The 13236-nt window shown below is 43.1% G+C and overlaps 1 protein-coding gene across 2 annotated transcripts in view; it reads right to left on the reverse strand.

Moving 5' to 3' along the window:
* Positions 1–1914: 1914 nt before the first annotated feature.
* The window catches only part of LOC131468009 (nucleolar protein 4-like), a 100402-nt gene continuing 89080 nt past the window's right edge, over positions 1915–13236 (reverse strand). For both annotated transcript variants that reach the window (XM_058641829.1, XM_058641830.1), the window contains 6 exons: positions 7905–8371; positions 6388–6579; positions 5731–5919; positions 3421–3534; positions 3089–3320; positions 1915–2547 (listed from right to left, as the gene is read on the reverse strand). In XM_058641829.1, the coding sequence (XP_058497812.1) occupies positions 2306–2547; positions 3089–3320; positions 3421–3534; positions 5731–5919; positions 6388–6579; positions 7905–8371 (1436 nt within the window). In that variant the 3' untranslated portion in view covers positions 1915–2305. The remainder of the gene's footprint in view (positions 2548–3088; positions 3321–3420; positions 3535–5730; positions 5920–6387; positions 6580–7904; positions 8372–13236) is intronic.

Consider the following 13236-nt stretch of genomic DNA (forward strand, 5'->3'; position numbering starts at 1 on the left):
TATCATTTTTAAGCGCTGACAAGCTTGGCAAGAAAAATGCCTTCATCTGATGTAACAACAACAGGGCTGAAAGCGGTAGAAAATTATTCATAACAGCCTCTTTTCTTTGCTTCAGGACTAAATGAACCAAAACAAGTCTCATCTAAATTATTCCACTTTCCACACAGAATGATCAGCCCCTCTGAGTGGGCCGAGTGTGCACTTGTTGGCCTAGTACGGAGCGTTGTAGTGAACGTGCAAGACTACAAGACGACACAGAGCACTCCATGCCCTCCAGAAGGATAAAAACATGGGAAGAAATGATAAGAAAGAGAATTCATAGTTAGAAAGTCACAAAAGACAACATTAATCAAGCCCTGTGAAGCAAAAACAAAGACACCAACCAACCAGTCAGAGAGAGAGAGAGAGAGTTGTTGAAGAAGTGTCAGTTCAAAGTTCTCCTGACACATAGTGAGTCTTTGAGTGGTTTTTGCTTTGTTGTTGTTGAGCTGAAGGTGCGGCCGAGGCTGCAGGAGGTTGGTCGGTCGGGTTTTCCATGGGGGCACTGGAGCGAGCTAAGGCCCGCCGTTCGTTGAGGTTTCAGGTCTATGGCAGAAGGTCCGGTTGTTTTGTATAGCAGCAGCAACATGAATGTTCATCATTATAATCATAGAAATAATAATAATAATAACAACAACAATAATAATAACAACAGTAATGGCCATCTCAGAGTTGAACATACAAACACAGTAAGATCAGGTCAGTCTCTTCTGCTGATGACTGACTGCACCAGGAAGGAGAAGGAGGATGTTTAGGTCCACGCTGAAGAAGTGTAGAATAGGTCCAATGGAGAAAAGAAGAAGAAGGATGGGGAGGTGGGGGGATTAAATAGAATGATGCTGAGGTTTCGTTGGTATTACATCTACATTTGTAAAAAGTAGAGGCTGGAGGTAAAGTTGCCACCAATAATCAACATTTAAGCCTCCTCCTTCTTTAAAGAAATACCCCTTCACACACACACACACACGCACACGCACATCAACTTCAGCTCTGTTTTCTAGATGAAATGATTATTTACAGCAGCACACAAACAAACAAACAAACCCACACAGACAAAAGAAAAGTCAATAGATTTTCAGTGTTTTAAAGTTTAGAACATCACGTCTTGTTTTGACATGACATGTCGAACCCTTTGCACAACGTGGTTTGATTCTCCTGCCAAAAATAAACCCTGAAGACATCAGGTGGTTAAGTAGAAGCAAACTGTGTGTGTGTGTGTGTGTGTGTGTGTGTGTGTGTGTGTGTGTGTGTGTGTGTGTGTGAGTGAGTGAGTGAGTGAATATTGGCAGGTCTTATCTGAGGTATTTTCTGGTGGTCAACATGGCGTCTTAGATGCATAAGTAGCGAGTTGCTCCTTGGTAAAAGGGGTGATGATTCAGGGGTTTGGGTTTCAGGGAAAGTTTTCAGGTGAGGGAAAAGTGCTATAGGACACAGAAGAGAGCGTATATACAAGCGAGCACAGAAAGGTGTTTCTCTCCTTTTTTTTTGTTTTTTGTTTTTTCCAAACAAACAAAAAAAATGTTCTCATATCTTTTCCAGGTTCAGTCTCTTGATTCAGTCTTTTCCCTATCCAGTGCTATCTTTTAAGATAAGTCTTAAAACAGCTTTTTTTTTCTCCTTTTAGTCACTTGGGAAGAGTAAAAAACAACAACAACAAAAAAACTCACTGGAATCCAAAAAAAAAATAAAATAAAATAAAAACCCAACTAAATGAATCTTCAGTTAAATCAAAAGCGCTCATCATGTACCAAAATCCTTCAATAGTACTATAATCATATATTATTTTTTAATCCTTATGATCATAAAACAGTGTTGGCCGGGGCATCCGTCAATCAACCCCCCCTTCTCCCTCCCCCCCCATCCCCCAACCCCGCCCCCGAGGTTGGAGCTTTACAGGAAAGCTCAAAAACTTCACTTTTCCTTCCACGAGGACAAAAAAAAAACCACAGCAGCAGTCTTCTTCTCTCTTCATCCGGGCTACTCCTCCCTTCCACACTCGTCTGTTCAGAGTGCAGCAATGATTGTGAGGTGCTCGCAGAGAGGACGGGCGGAAAGCCCTCCAGTGCGCTTCTCCTTTAAAAAACGTTTCCAAAAAACAACAAAAGCCAATTGAAGGAGGCAAGAGCAACACACAAGAGGAGACACAGGCGGACGCAGACACACACACACACACACACACATACTAAATATAAGGGACAGTGTGTGTATGCGTGTGTGTGCTCACTGATGTGTGTTTGTGTGTGTTCTCCCCCACGTTTCCCCCGATTTAGTTCTGCTGCAGGATGAGGTTCTCCAGCTCATCTGCTGAGCGAAGCAGGAAGGCAGCTGATTCCCGGTAGCCTGCGATCAGCTGACGCACGGCGGTGATCTCCGGTTGGCTGAGCTGGGTTGAGGCCCCACCCCCTCCGCCACCTCCACTGCCTCGTCCACCCAGGCTGTTGGTGGCAGTAGACGAGGAGTTGCCGATGTTGGCAGAGGACAGAGACTTCATACTGAGGTCTGTGGGACCTGAGGAGACGGAGGAAAAGATTAATGGAGGAAGCAAAGGACAGGAGATTCATGCGCAGCAATGGAAGAATGGAAGAGGAGGACAGAGGAAAACAATCATGTTTTTTTGTAACTGTACATTTGCAGGTTTATACTGCACTGAAATATACTTGCAATAGACCTGCAACCACCTGACCTGTTATGAAAGCTGAACCTGACCCACCAGGCCGCAAATCTATAAGTTAATTACAACCCAACCCACCCAGACCCGCTGTATTTCCACCAAACTGATCTGTGTGTTTCGGGTCGACCCGTGCATCACTTCTACACAGAGAGAGAAAAAACGGAATGAGGAACATTCTGGAACACTATCCTGTGCCATTTTTTGTAAAAATCATTTTAAATCTACAACTGTAAGCTATATCATGGTCCCTCCCTCTCCCGACTTTCATCCTCCTCTTTTTACTCAGCGTTATCATTCTTTCCTCCCGTCCTTCTCATCTCCCCGTCTGTCTCCATTAAGACCTTGCTCCTCTGTCCCCAGCTGTTCTCCAGTTCTCACCATTGCTCTGAACAGCAGCGCCAGTCGTCAGGGAAACGGGGTGTTGCATGGCAGCGCCCAGGCCTGGGTATCCACGGTAACCATAGCTCAGACCGGCTCCGTTGATGTAGAGCTGGGCGTCCTGGGAGGAGAAGGCTGATGCGGCCAGGGAGTAGGCGGAGTGAGCGAGGGATGCTGGTTCCCTCAGACTTCCTCCACCACTGGATGGCTTGTCCAGTGAGATCTGTTCATCCTGGCAAAGGGAAACAGAATCAAGGGTTCTTTCAATAAGGCAGTAGAGGTAGAAGTAGAGAATGGGATTGTTTCTCCTCATTTCAGTGGCACAGACTTACATGATAGGTTTCAAGACGCATTCTTTTTGCAGCGTTGCGTGATTCACTCTCACAGGCAGCTGCCAGAATATTCTCAGCCATGGCTGAGGTGAGGTGAGGTGGAGTAGGACGGGTCTAGAGATGACAGAAAGTAACATACAAACCAAGTGTTTTAGACTTTTCCAGCAGCCAAACACACTTGTGGCTTCATCTCTGCACAGTTCAAAGCAGCACTGCTGCAGACATGCCCACAAATGTGCTGCACTTGCAGGTTTCTTTGCTTCCCCCGTGCAGCACTTCATCATGTGACTTTTCCTAAAAAAATACACAGCACTGCTTAATGCAGTCCAGTATTGTCCTAACAATTCACTGGACCTGGTGGGAACACAACAATGGCCTTTGTACAGACAAAAGATTTCCATGCAGATGGTTTAGAGAAACTGTAAACTGTAAACAAACAGGGGATTATTTACATAATCCTTCAAGTGTTGTGTTACTTTTATATACGGATTATATTAGACTGGAAAAAAACCCTCGGGCAGGAAAAAAAAAGCTGCAGCCAGTGGAGATGTTTTTCTACTTTTTTTGTGCCATCATGATCAAATTAAGCATAGTTCGTGTGTCAATCTTACTGATGTCACATCAGATTGTACATGATGTGACATCCTCTTTCAATTGACCCTCAATTCAGAGACACATTTCGCCCCAAAAAAAACATTTTAAAAGGGATAAAATAAAAAAAATCCTTTCTGAAAATGTAAAATCTGTGCAATAAAAACACAGTGTGACATCAGTCTTCACCACTGGGGGGCAGCAGTGGCATTGCCGTGCCTGATTCAGTGAAGCAGCCTGATGCCCAACAACAGGATTACATGTAAACCTGTGACAGGTTAACATCATGCACTCCTCTGCTTTAAGTCAGTTAGATCAGACACAGCTGACTTAAAGCAAATCACTGGTCTCTCTTGACCTCAGTAACACAGTTTTTTAATCCAAAGAGACGAGGAGCCAGTGACAGTAACTTTGGCATGTGCGGGAGGGTTTGGTGGATGATTTAGTGGGTCAGAATCAGCATGGGAGCATTTGGTACAATCATTCATTTTCTGCTTCACTACCGCAGATTACAGTAGATTAATTGCCTGTGCTACTGCACACTCCCTGCTGGTTCCTGTTGATGGAGGTGGTACACATAAAGAAATGCTGCATTATGGTGTTTAAGAGTGCTTCTGTGAAGTCATTCTGCACCACATAATGTTGTTTCTTAACATTTTAAAATCTTCTCACTCACATGATAATTGATTGTTGCTGCTTATTCAAAGCTGGAATGCGTAATTCGTTATTCTGCCTCGGTTTGGTCTTTATGAACAGAAACTATGCAGCATTTGTCCTGAACAATTGGGTTTTTTGAGCTTTTCGTGGATGCTTTTGCGTCTTTTCAGTCAGACTCTAAAACTCTCGCAACTGTGACTCTGGTTTGTCTTGACATCAAACTAAGTGAAATGTGAAAAGTCTGTAAAAATGCCACTAGTCAGCATCGTGTGAACTCATTTAAGAAACAAACAAAAAATAAATAAATAAATAAATAAATACATAAAGTGATAGATATTTGCTTAGGTTTAAAAGTTATGCCCTAGAGCTTTTGATTAAACCACACAGACACACTTTTTTACCACACATAAAAGCAACAAGAGGGATGATTTTACTAAAGCACACGTTTGACTGAGAGGTTCTGTGAGCCTAACATGAGGAAACAAGAGACCAAGGTCTCTAGCTCTCCCCATGAGAGTTGGTTTAATGACAAGAGAAGAAAAGCTGGCATTGCATTATGGGAATGAGTGGCTCTGAACATGTTGCAGATCAATTAGACTGCAAACCACCCCTTTGTGCTTGCACTGCACAGTAAAAGAGAGAACAGTAGATTTAGGAGATTTTCATTCTAGTTTTTTCACCATTTAGATAAAGACTCGACAGCCGTGTTAGAGCCTCTGCACAAAAATATCTCCGTAGCTGTCAGCCTAAAAGCTTTGTGAGAGCAGGCGTGAGGTTGTATATGTCACAGAGCTCAGACTGCACTGAAAACATTTCTCTGAAATTGTGCTATGGCGCTTTCATGCAACAATGATAAATTCATAAAAAAGAGGTTCAGCAATTAAATGCTTCTATATTACATTTGTTGACAGTTTTACTTTTTTACTTACAATTGTGATAATAAATTCACGTTTTTTGCTCCATGTAAGCGAATATTTATAACATAATTAGCTGATTGCATTACATGAATTATATGAAGAAAAAAAAAAAAAACATCAAACAGATATGAAACAGGTACAATACCTCCATGCCGTTCTTCTTCATGCGCCGGCAGGATTTGAGGTAGGTGCGGATGCGCTTGCGAGCACGTTCTTGGAATTCTGGGAACTGTCTGCTGCAGGACTCGATGATGGCCTGGATCTTTTCCTTGGGCTGTTTGGAGATGGGTACCATCCGATCCAGGTTCTCGTCCACAAACAGACGCACAAACATCTGTAAGGAAACAAGACAGCTGTTCAATCTTGTCATTATTGGCATCGGGCTCAGAAAGTCCTTATCATTTGTACTGTATAGCAAACAGCTGCCTTTTTACTCAAACGTAGAAACACTATCATTTATTCAAAGTTGCATTTATCAACGTTCTGATGGCGGTAAGTTCAATATTCTGTTTTTTTGCTTTGATTTGGTCTCATTTGAACCTTCAGCTGTCAGTTGTTCCACTTTGTAAATCATTACAAAGACTTAAGCCAGTTCTAAAAGTCACAGGGAGCCAGTGTAATGTGACTAACACCAGTGTAGTGTGGTGATCGATGGACACTGACAGCTTTTCAGAGAGATAAAGAGGCTGCTCCTCAATATTTTCTCTTTATGAATTCTGGAGGACATGTAATATTGATCCCTGTGGGGACATCATGGTGGACAGAGCTGAGGGTCTGACCCAACACAATGTCTCTGACTTACATTGAAGGCCTTTAGTCTCTCGGGATCCACTCCCTCTGTGTCGTTGATCTTGTCGTTGTCGTCGTGGTCATCGTGGTCGTCGTCGTCATCGTCTGGGGCAACCTGGCTACCATGACGCCCCACGGTCAGGTCCTCGGCACTCAAGTCCATCTTGATGCTGTCATAGCTGCCGCCTGAACTGTACTGTGGGGACTGAACACACACACACACACACATATATAGTATATAAATGATACTGTTGTCTTGTAATTGTTTTACATCCAACTGTGAATATCAAACATGAAGTGATATACATACATATGTATATATATGTGTATACATATATATATATATGTATATATATATATATATATATATATGTGTGTATACATATAAATTATATACATATAACTGTTAATGTAGCCCTATCTGTTTACCAGTGGACCTCATGAAAAACCAATTATTTTTCTCATTACGATGTGACAACTTATCACTGAAAAGCCTATTTAACACAAAAGTAACTCTCTAATCTTAGCTTTAACTAACTAAGTTACGTACTAACAATAATTCATACATCGGTGCACAGTAGCATTTACAGGAACTAAAATGACATTTTGTTGAAGCTGGTTTTACTCAGTTTATATACAGTACAGACTGTAAAGTTGTACACTTTGCTTCAGATTCGGTGTATTTTCTTTAAGTTGTATTTCCCTGAGATATTGAGTTTTGCCACTTTGGACATCGAAAAGTAGTTTGAAGTATGAAATCACTCTTTGGTGGAGCAACAATATTTCATGTATACTTAAATGTACGTTCTATACTAGAACAATTAACAATTTCACACAGAATATGTGTGTTTGCAGACAGCAGCAAGTAGAGGAGAAGCTGAGCGAATGGAAGTCACGATGAAATAACACAATGACATTCTCACATTGTTTGCACATTTTCTTTCTCTCCTAACCTTCAACTTCACAGCAAACGCTGCACTCAGCATTCAGTGATGTTATTCTTCAGGCTTCACTTTACAGACATTCACCAAAGTTTTATCCTTAATTGAGAACTGAGCTAACTATTATAATCATACACCTCTGAGCTTATCAGATCATTCTGTGTCAGCAGAAACTCTTTGTCAGTGTAAATATTAACACTTTTCTGACAAACAATAGTGCTCGTGGAGACCAAAACCTGGTCCTAATGAGGCAGAACCTCATTTCTAAAGAACTGGTTATGTTTCGGACTAAGATTTGAATTGTGGTTAGGTTCAAGTTAGGGTTAGGCATGAACTGGTTATGATTAAGGTTAAGGATAATTTCATTTGTTTAAGGTGTCCAAATGAATAGAAGTCAATGCAGTGTCCTCAGATGAATAGGTGTACAGACCTGTGTGTGTGTGTAAGTGTGTGTATGTCTGTAGTAGGGTGTAGGTACAATATCTGAATCACACCTATCTTTGTGAAGACATTTAGGCTGGTTCTAACAAAAAAAGAGTGTGTATGTGTGTGTGTGTGTGTGTGTGTGTGTGTGTGTGTGGAATCTCACCTTGCCCCCGTAGTCCCTGCTGTCTCTGTCCAGTCGCAGCTCAGCAGTGTGTGTGTGGGACTGGGAGTGTGAGGTCAAAGTGAGTGCGTTATGTGTGTGTGGCAGCGGCAGGGCCGGGTGTGGAGCGACGGGAGGTTTGGCTGCGAGCGGGTACTTCCTGCGGAGCTCCTCGGACGCATTGGGATGCAGAGCGCCGAGCAGCGCCGCGGCTGCTGCTGACACAGTGACGGGCAGGTGAGCGGTAGAAAGGGGCAGGCGCTGAGGGGGCGGGTCACTCAGGTTGACCGGCTGCTGGTCCTCAGATGACGAGGAGGAGGAAGTCGGCGTGCTGAAGTCGAGTGGGACAGGGCCGCCGTTGCCATTGATAACCTTGGTTTCCCTGACAATGGTGCCATCCGTCACAGCGGAAGAGGGCGGGGTCAGCACAGGCAGGCCATTGCCACTGCCGCTCTCTGATGATGAATCATCTGAAGAAGTGGACAGGGAGGCGTTCAGTTTTATCATAAAAAAAAAAAACAGAGAATGTGTTTTCAACATGCTGCTACTTTTTTTTTTTTACATTATATGGGTTTGACTTGGGCAGCAGACAAACAAGCGTTGTTCTGACTAGCACATTTCATCACATTAACATGTTACAGACACACTGAGACTGGGCAGTTGCAAAGTGCAGCTCATATATATTATTCCTGCCTGTGAGCCATACAGGTCGTACATAAATCTACATACAAATATAAATCTCTCAGCATGGACATTTAGGGCCTAAAACTCACTGCACCTAAATCATAGGCTCACTTGTCTGTGCCCATTTTCTCATGCTCCCGTCAGATCTCTGTCAACACAGTGGACTGGAGGGATTTTTTGTGGTGCTTAATTGAATAAATGTGCCCTTAGTTTCATATGGAATTATATTAAACTACTCCTAGAGGTCTCAACCTGGTCACAGTAACTGGACGCTACACTGAGTAAACCAAAGAGAACATTTCATGCATCATGACATTACCATCACGATCATCATCATGACTGTTACTGAAGTGTAGGTCGTTGCAGAAAACGCATATGACACAGTCTATTGTTCATGGTGCATTGACAACATACACGCTGATTACAGAAAAAGCTCTTATTCTGTATGAGCTGGTTATTAACTTTATAGACGTCATGTGATAGCTGTTACAGTAAACTGTCACGTGCGCACACACACACACACGTTTGAGCTTCATTCATAGACATAATGCATTCCCTAATCCCTTGCCCTAACTGTAACCTTTACCCTAAGCTAAACCTGATTCTAACCCTAACCCTAAAACCAGGCCCTTTAAAGATGTGAGGATCAGCCTAAATGTCCTCACACCGTATGGTTTATACAATTTTTGATCCTCACAAAGCACAAATACAAGAACACACACACACACACACATACATGCCAACACAGTGTATAATGTAGGTTTGTGTTAATGTCCAGCAGATGGCATGATTCCTTCATAAAGCAGATTCACATCACATTCTCACAAAACCACCTTTAACTTCTGCTTCTGCTCTGCTTTAATGACAGACAGAAAATTACTAATTTTACTCCTGGAGTTGATTTATGCTTTATTATATTTGTCTGAATAGAGAGGGAGCAGAAATCTCATTCATTCACTCACTCACTCAAAACAAATGAATCATCCACACCTTGCTGTCACGGTTTTTAACGAACACTGAGTGGCATCAGAATGACAATGATTCCATTTGTTTTGCAGGAACATCTATTTGTCCACGTACAACCGCGCATCTTGCAATGTAGGGAGATAATGAAACGAATCATTTGCCTAAATGCAGAAAATCTCTGTGCCCGAGCTGGAGGGAAACTGCGAAATGTTTATTGTCTCCCTGTAGCGAGCAGAGCCGTGACGCTGTACTGTGAACTAAAGGCATTATCTACAGTACATGCCGACACCTTCATGTGCACCAGCACAGTGAAGTTAATGTGAATAAAACAACACAATGTGTTTTTTTCTTGGCTGTGTGAGATGAGAGACACACAGGGAGAGTTCCTCAGAGACACGGCAGCTTGTGAAGGAACGTACTGGTACAGAGACGGAGCAGTGTTTGTATATTTGATTAAACCCAACCAGTCTGCAGCTCGGCCTGACCAGACTATATCATAGTCCCAATCCATACTCCAATAACTTTGAATTTCATAATCTGTAAAAAAAAAAATCATATAAATCCTAGAGCTGCTTATTTACCAGCGGCTGTTAATGCCATCTCATCACTTTCTGATGGTCCCTCTCTAGCAACCATACTATGACCATCACTACCACCTGCTCAGTGCCAGCGGATGACCCACACTTGGTTAGTGTGGTTTCCATGACAATTAAATGAAAATCAGTCCAAAAAAAAAAAGACTCAGATTGTTCAAATGAATTCATAAGATCGTTTAGCTGGTGAACTCTACTCTCTTACTCTCTTGACATGCTCTTCACATGTTTATGTGGATGTGGTTGATGCCGTTAAATGCTTCAGTATTTCTTGGCAAAGCAGGTTTAACATCCCCTCTCTCTCTCTCTCCGTCTGTCTGTATCTCTCTTTAAGGCAGACAAGCTACTAAATAAGTGATCATGGAATAAATGGTGTGTGCCGAGCTGGCTGGCGAGCAGGATGGATGGAAGCCTGTCTGCCTGCCCGTTAGGTTTTATTGTTCTGAGGAGGCTGCCGCTCTTTAGTCCCGCACATGCAAACACATAGTGAAGGGTTTCAATTCCAGCACAAAGAGGAAAGACTAAGAAACATATGGCACAGTTTCACAATCAGGCCTGTATTTGCACAAAATGTACAATATTACGGTTTTAATTTGTGGTGCATTTGCGTGATAGGTACAAAATGATTAATTCGAGAAACAGAAACAGGAATTAGCCTGAGATTGACTGGAGGATAGAAGGGAGGAGGGAATATAGGCAGAGGAGGTAATTTGAATGGGTCAACAATGTGAAAGAGAGTGTTTGGAAAAGAAAGTGATGTATTGAAAGATGGGGGGTGGGGGTGGGGGGGTTGGACTGAGAATGGTATCGACTGTGCCGTTCGTTAGGCGAGGCAGGGAGGGGAGGAGCCAAACCGCTGCATGAGCGAGAGGGAGGGATGGGTAGAGAAGCACCGAGGCAATGCACTACCGAGAGAGGTACAGCCAGGCAGAAGGAAAGAGGTCAGGAGGGGGGTGAGAGGAGGAGGAGGGGGGGTTAGGAGGGGTGGAGAGGGATGTGGAGGGAGGTCATGGCTCGGGGGTGGGGGCAGCATGGAGGAGAGGAGAGGGGAGAGGATGAGGGAGGATTGAGATGGAGGATGTAAGGGGGAAGGGTAGAGAGAGATGGTAGGCAAATGGACAAGCACGTGGAGAAATCTTTTTGGATTTGCATCATATTTCTCACGTTTACAGTTCATAATAAATAAACTAGGGGTAGCTAATTTATTATAATGCTGGTTGTGTTGCACTCTTAATGACATACACACGTCTTTAACACTCAGCTGTCTTTTTTAACCTGCAGTACTTAATCATCATGGTTGTGCTGATAAACCATGAATTTGAACAGGAATCCTGGGGAAGCGATGAACAGGATATAGAATGAAACAAAGCAGAAAATGAGAAGGAAGCCCTGGGACCTGGAGATAGAAAGAGAGTATATTTATGAGTGTGTAAGGAGTACTCATGCATGGAGGGCCAACCTAATTCCTACCACTCGGACACAAATCCCCCTCCCTCAGCAGAAAGACCACCGTGGCAGCTTCTGCATCCCTTCATCCTTCCATTCCTGCCCAACTGCTCTCTCCTCCTCTGCTTCCGTCCATGTACTCTCTGCATCCTCCTCTTTTCTGTGTCCACGCCTGCTAAACAGGGAGTGCCCACTCCCTCTCTTTCTGTGCTTTTCTCTTCACCCTTTTCAACTACAGTCCATCTTTCTTTCCCTCAATGTCCGACACAAAAGCGATGCAGCTCATACCTCTCCCTGCACGTCCCCTTTCAGGCTGAAAAAAAAAGAGGGAGGTATTGTGTCCTGTCTCTCTTTCTTCTCTGCTGAGGATGGACGGCATTGGAGATCGATGAATAGCAAGTTCTTTAATCATATGCATTGTTTCCTTTGTGCCTTGGTCCCTTTTAGTCTCAGCGAAAGGGAAATCAACTTTATTCACACTCTCTCCATCAGCAAAACAACAATATTTCTAGTTCAACAGTACAACATGCCTTCTGACCTCTCTGACAGAGTGACCATGTCAAAAAGACACAGAACATCAGGGACATTGTGACAATCTCCATGATTTATTCCTGAATCTGGAGCTGGCAGTAACTGCTTCCCCTTCTGCCTCTTAATGTTTCCCTCCATCTTAAAACAACAGGATATTAAGGACAACTGGAGTTATCCTTGTACGTACAGTAAACCTGCGTCTGTACGCGGCCTTCTTCCGAGATGCAGCAGACAGTGACAGTGAAAGTTAACAACGGCAGCCTTCCTGTGCAGCAGCAGGTCTGCACGCTCAGGACTTAACCACTTGAAAAGCCAACCATAAAACAGCACATGAAACATTATTGTTCACTTAAATTTTCCCCCCACATGAGAGTCATGACACCGAAGTTCAAGAGTTATGACGCAGATAAAACAGATTCATTCAGCCTCGCAGACCAGCGCTTCACAAAAGTGCTCATTCATGCATATGACTTACTTAACACATTTCACAATGCTCACATACAGAGTCTCTGTTTTTATGCGTTTGTACAGGCACAGCAGTGCTGTGAGTGTCAGGAGTGATCAGCACAAGGGAATTTAGCTCCAGTCTCCACATGCATAAAACCATTTCACACTGGATCATTTAACAACTGAAACTTGCATCCCTTTCATATTTGTTTTTAACAATATTATGTACACTTACTTTGCATTTCCTCTATTTCTTTTCTTACAGCCTCAGAAATGAGTCTGAACACTAAGGGGAAAAACCCTGACACATGAAATCAGCAATACACACCATTCACACAAGCAGTTCAACATGGAAAGTAATGACGAGAGCTTGCTCTCTCTGTTATCGTGCACTTCTTGCTGCCCTGTTCCTCTACGTATGCATGTGGATTTAACTGATGACTCAGCCAGCATGTGTGCCTGTGTGCCACTGCATACTAACTGGCAGACTCGAAGCAGCTACAATTTTGAGAATTCACAATTGGATGCCGACCTGGACACACCCCGAGTTGTTATACAGGATGAGAAGAGAAGCATTCATGCACACAAATGTTTGCAATATCTCGCCACATATTTGCTAAATACGGTAAATGCTTCTTCCAGATCTCGTCTAACGCGCCCCTTTAAAT

The sequence above is a fragment of the Solea solea genome, chromosome 11 (assembly GCF_958295425.1).
Source record: "Solea solea chromosome 11, fSolSol10.1, whole genome shotgun sequence".
In the NCBI taxonomy this organism is placed as follows: Eukaryota; Metazoa; Chordata; class Actinopteri; order Pleuronectiformes; family Soleidae; genus Solea; species Solea solea.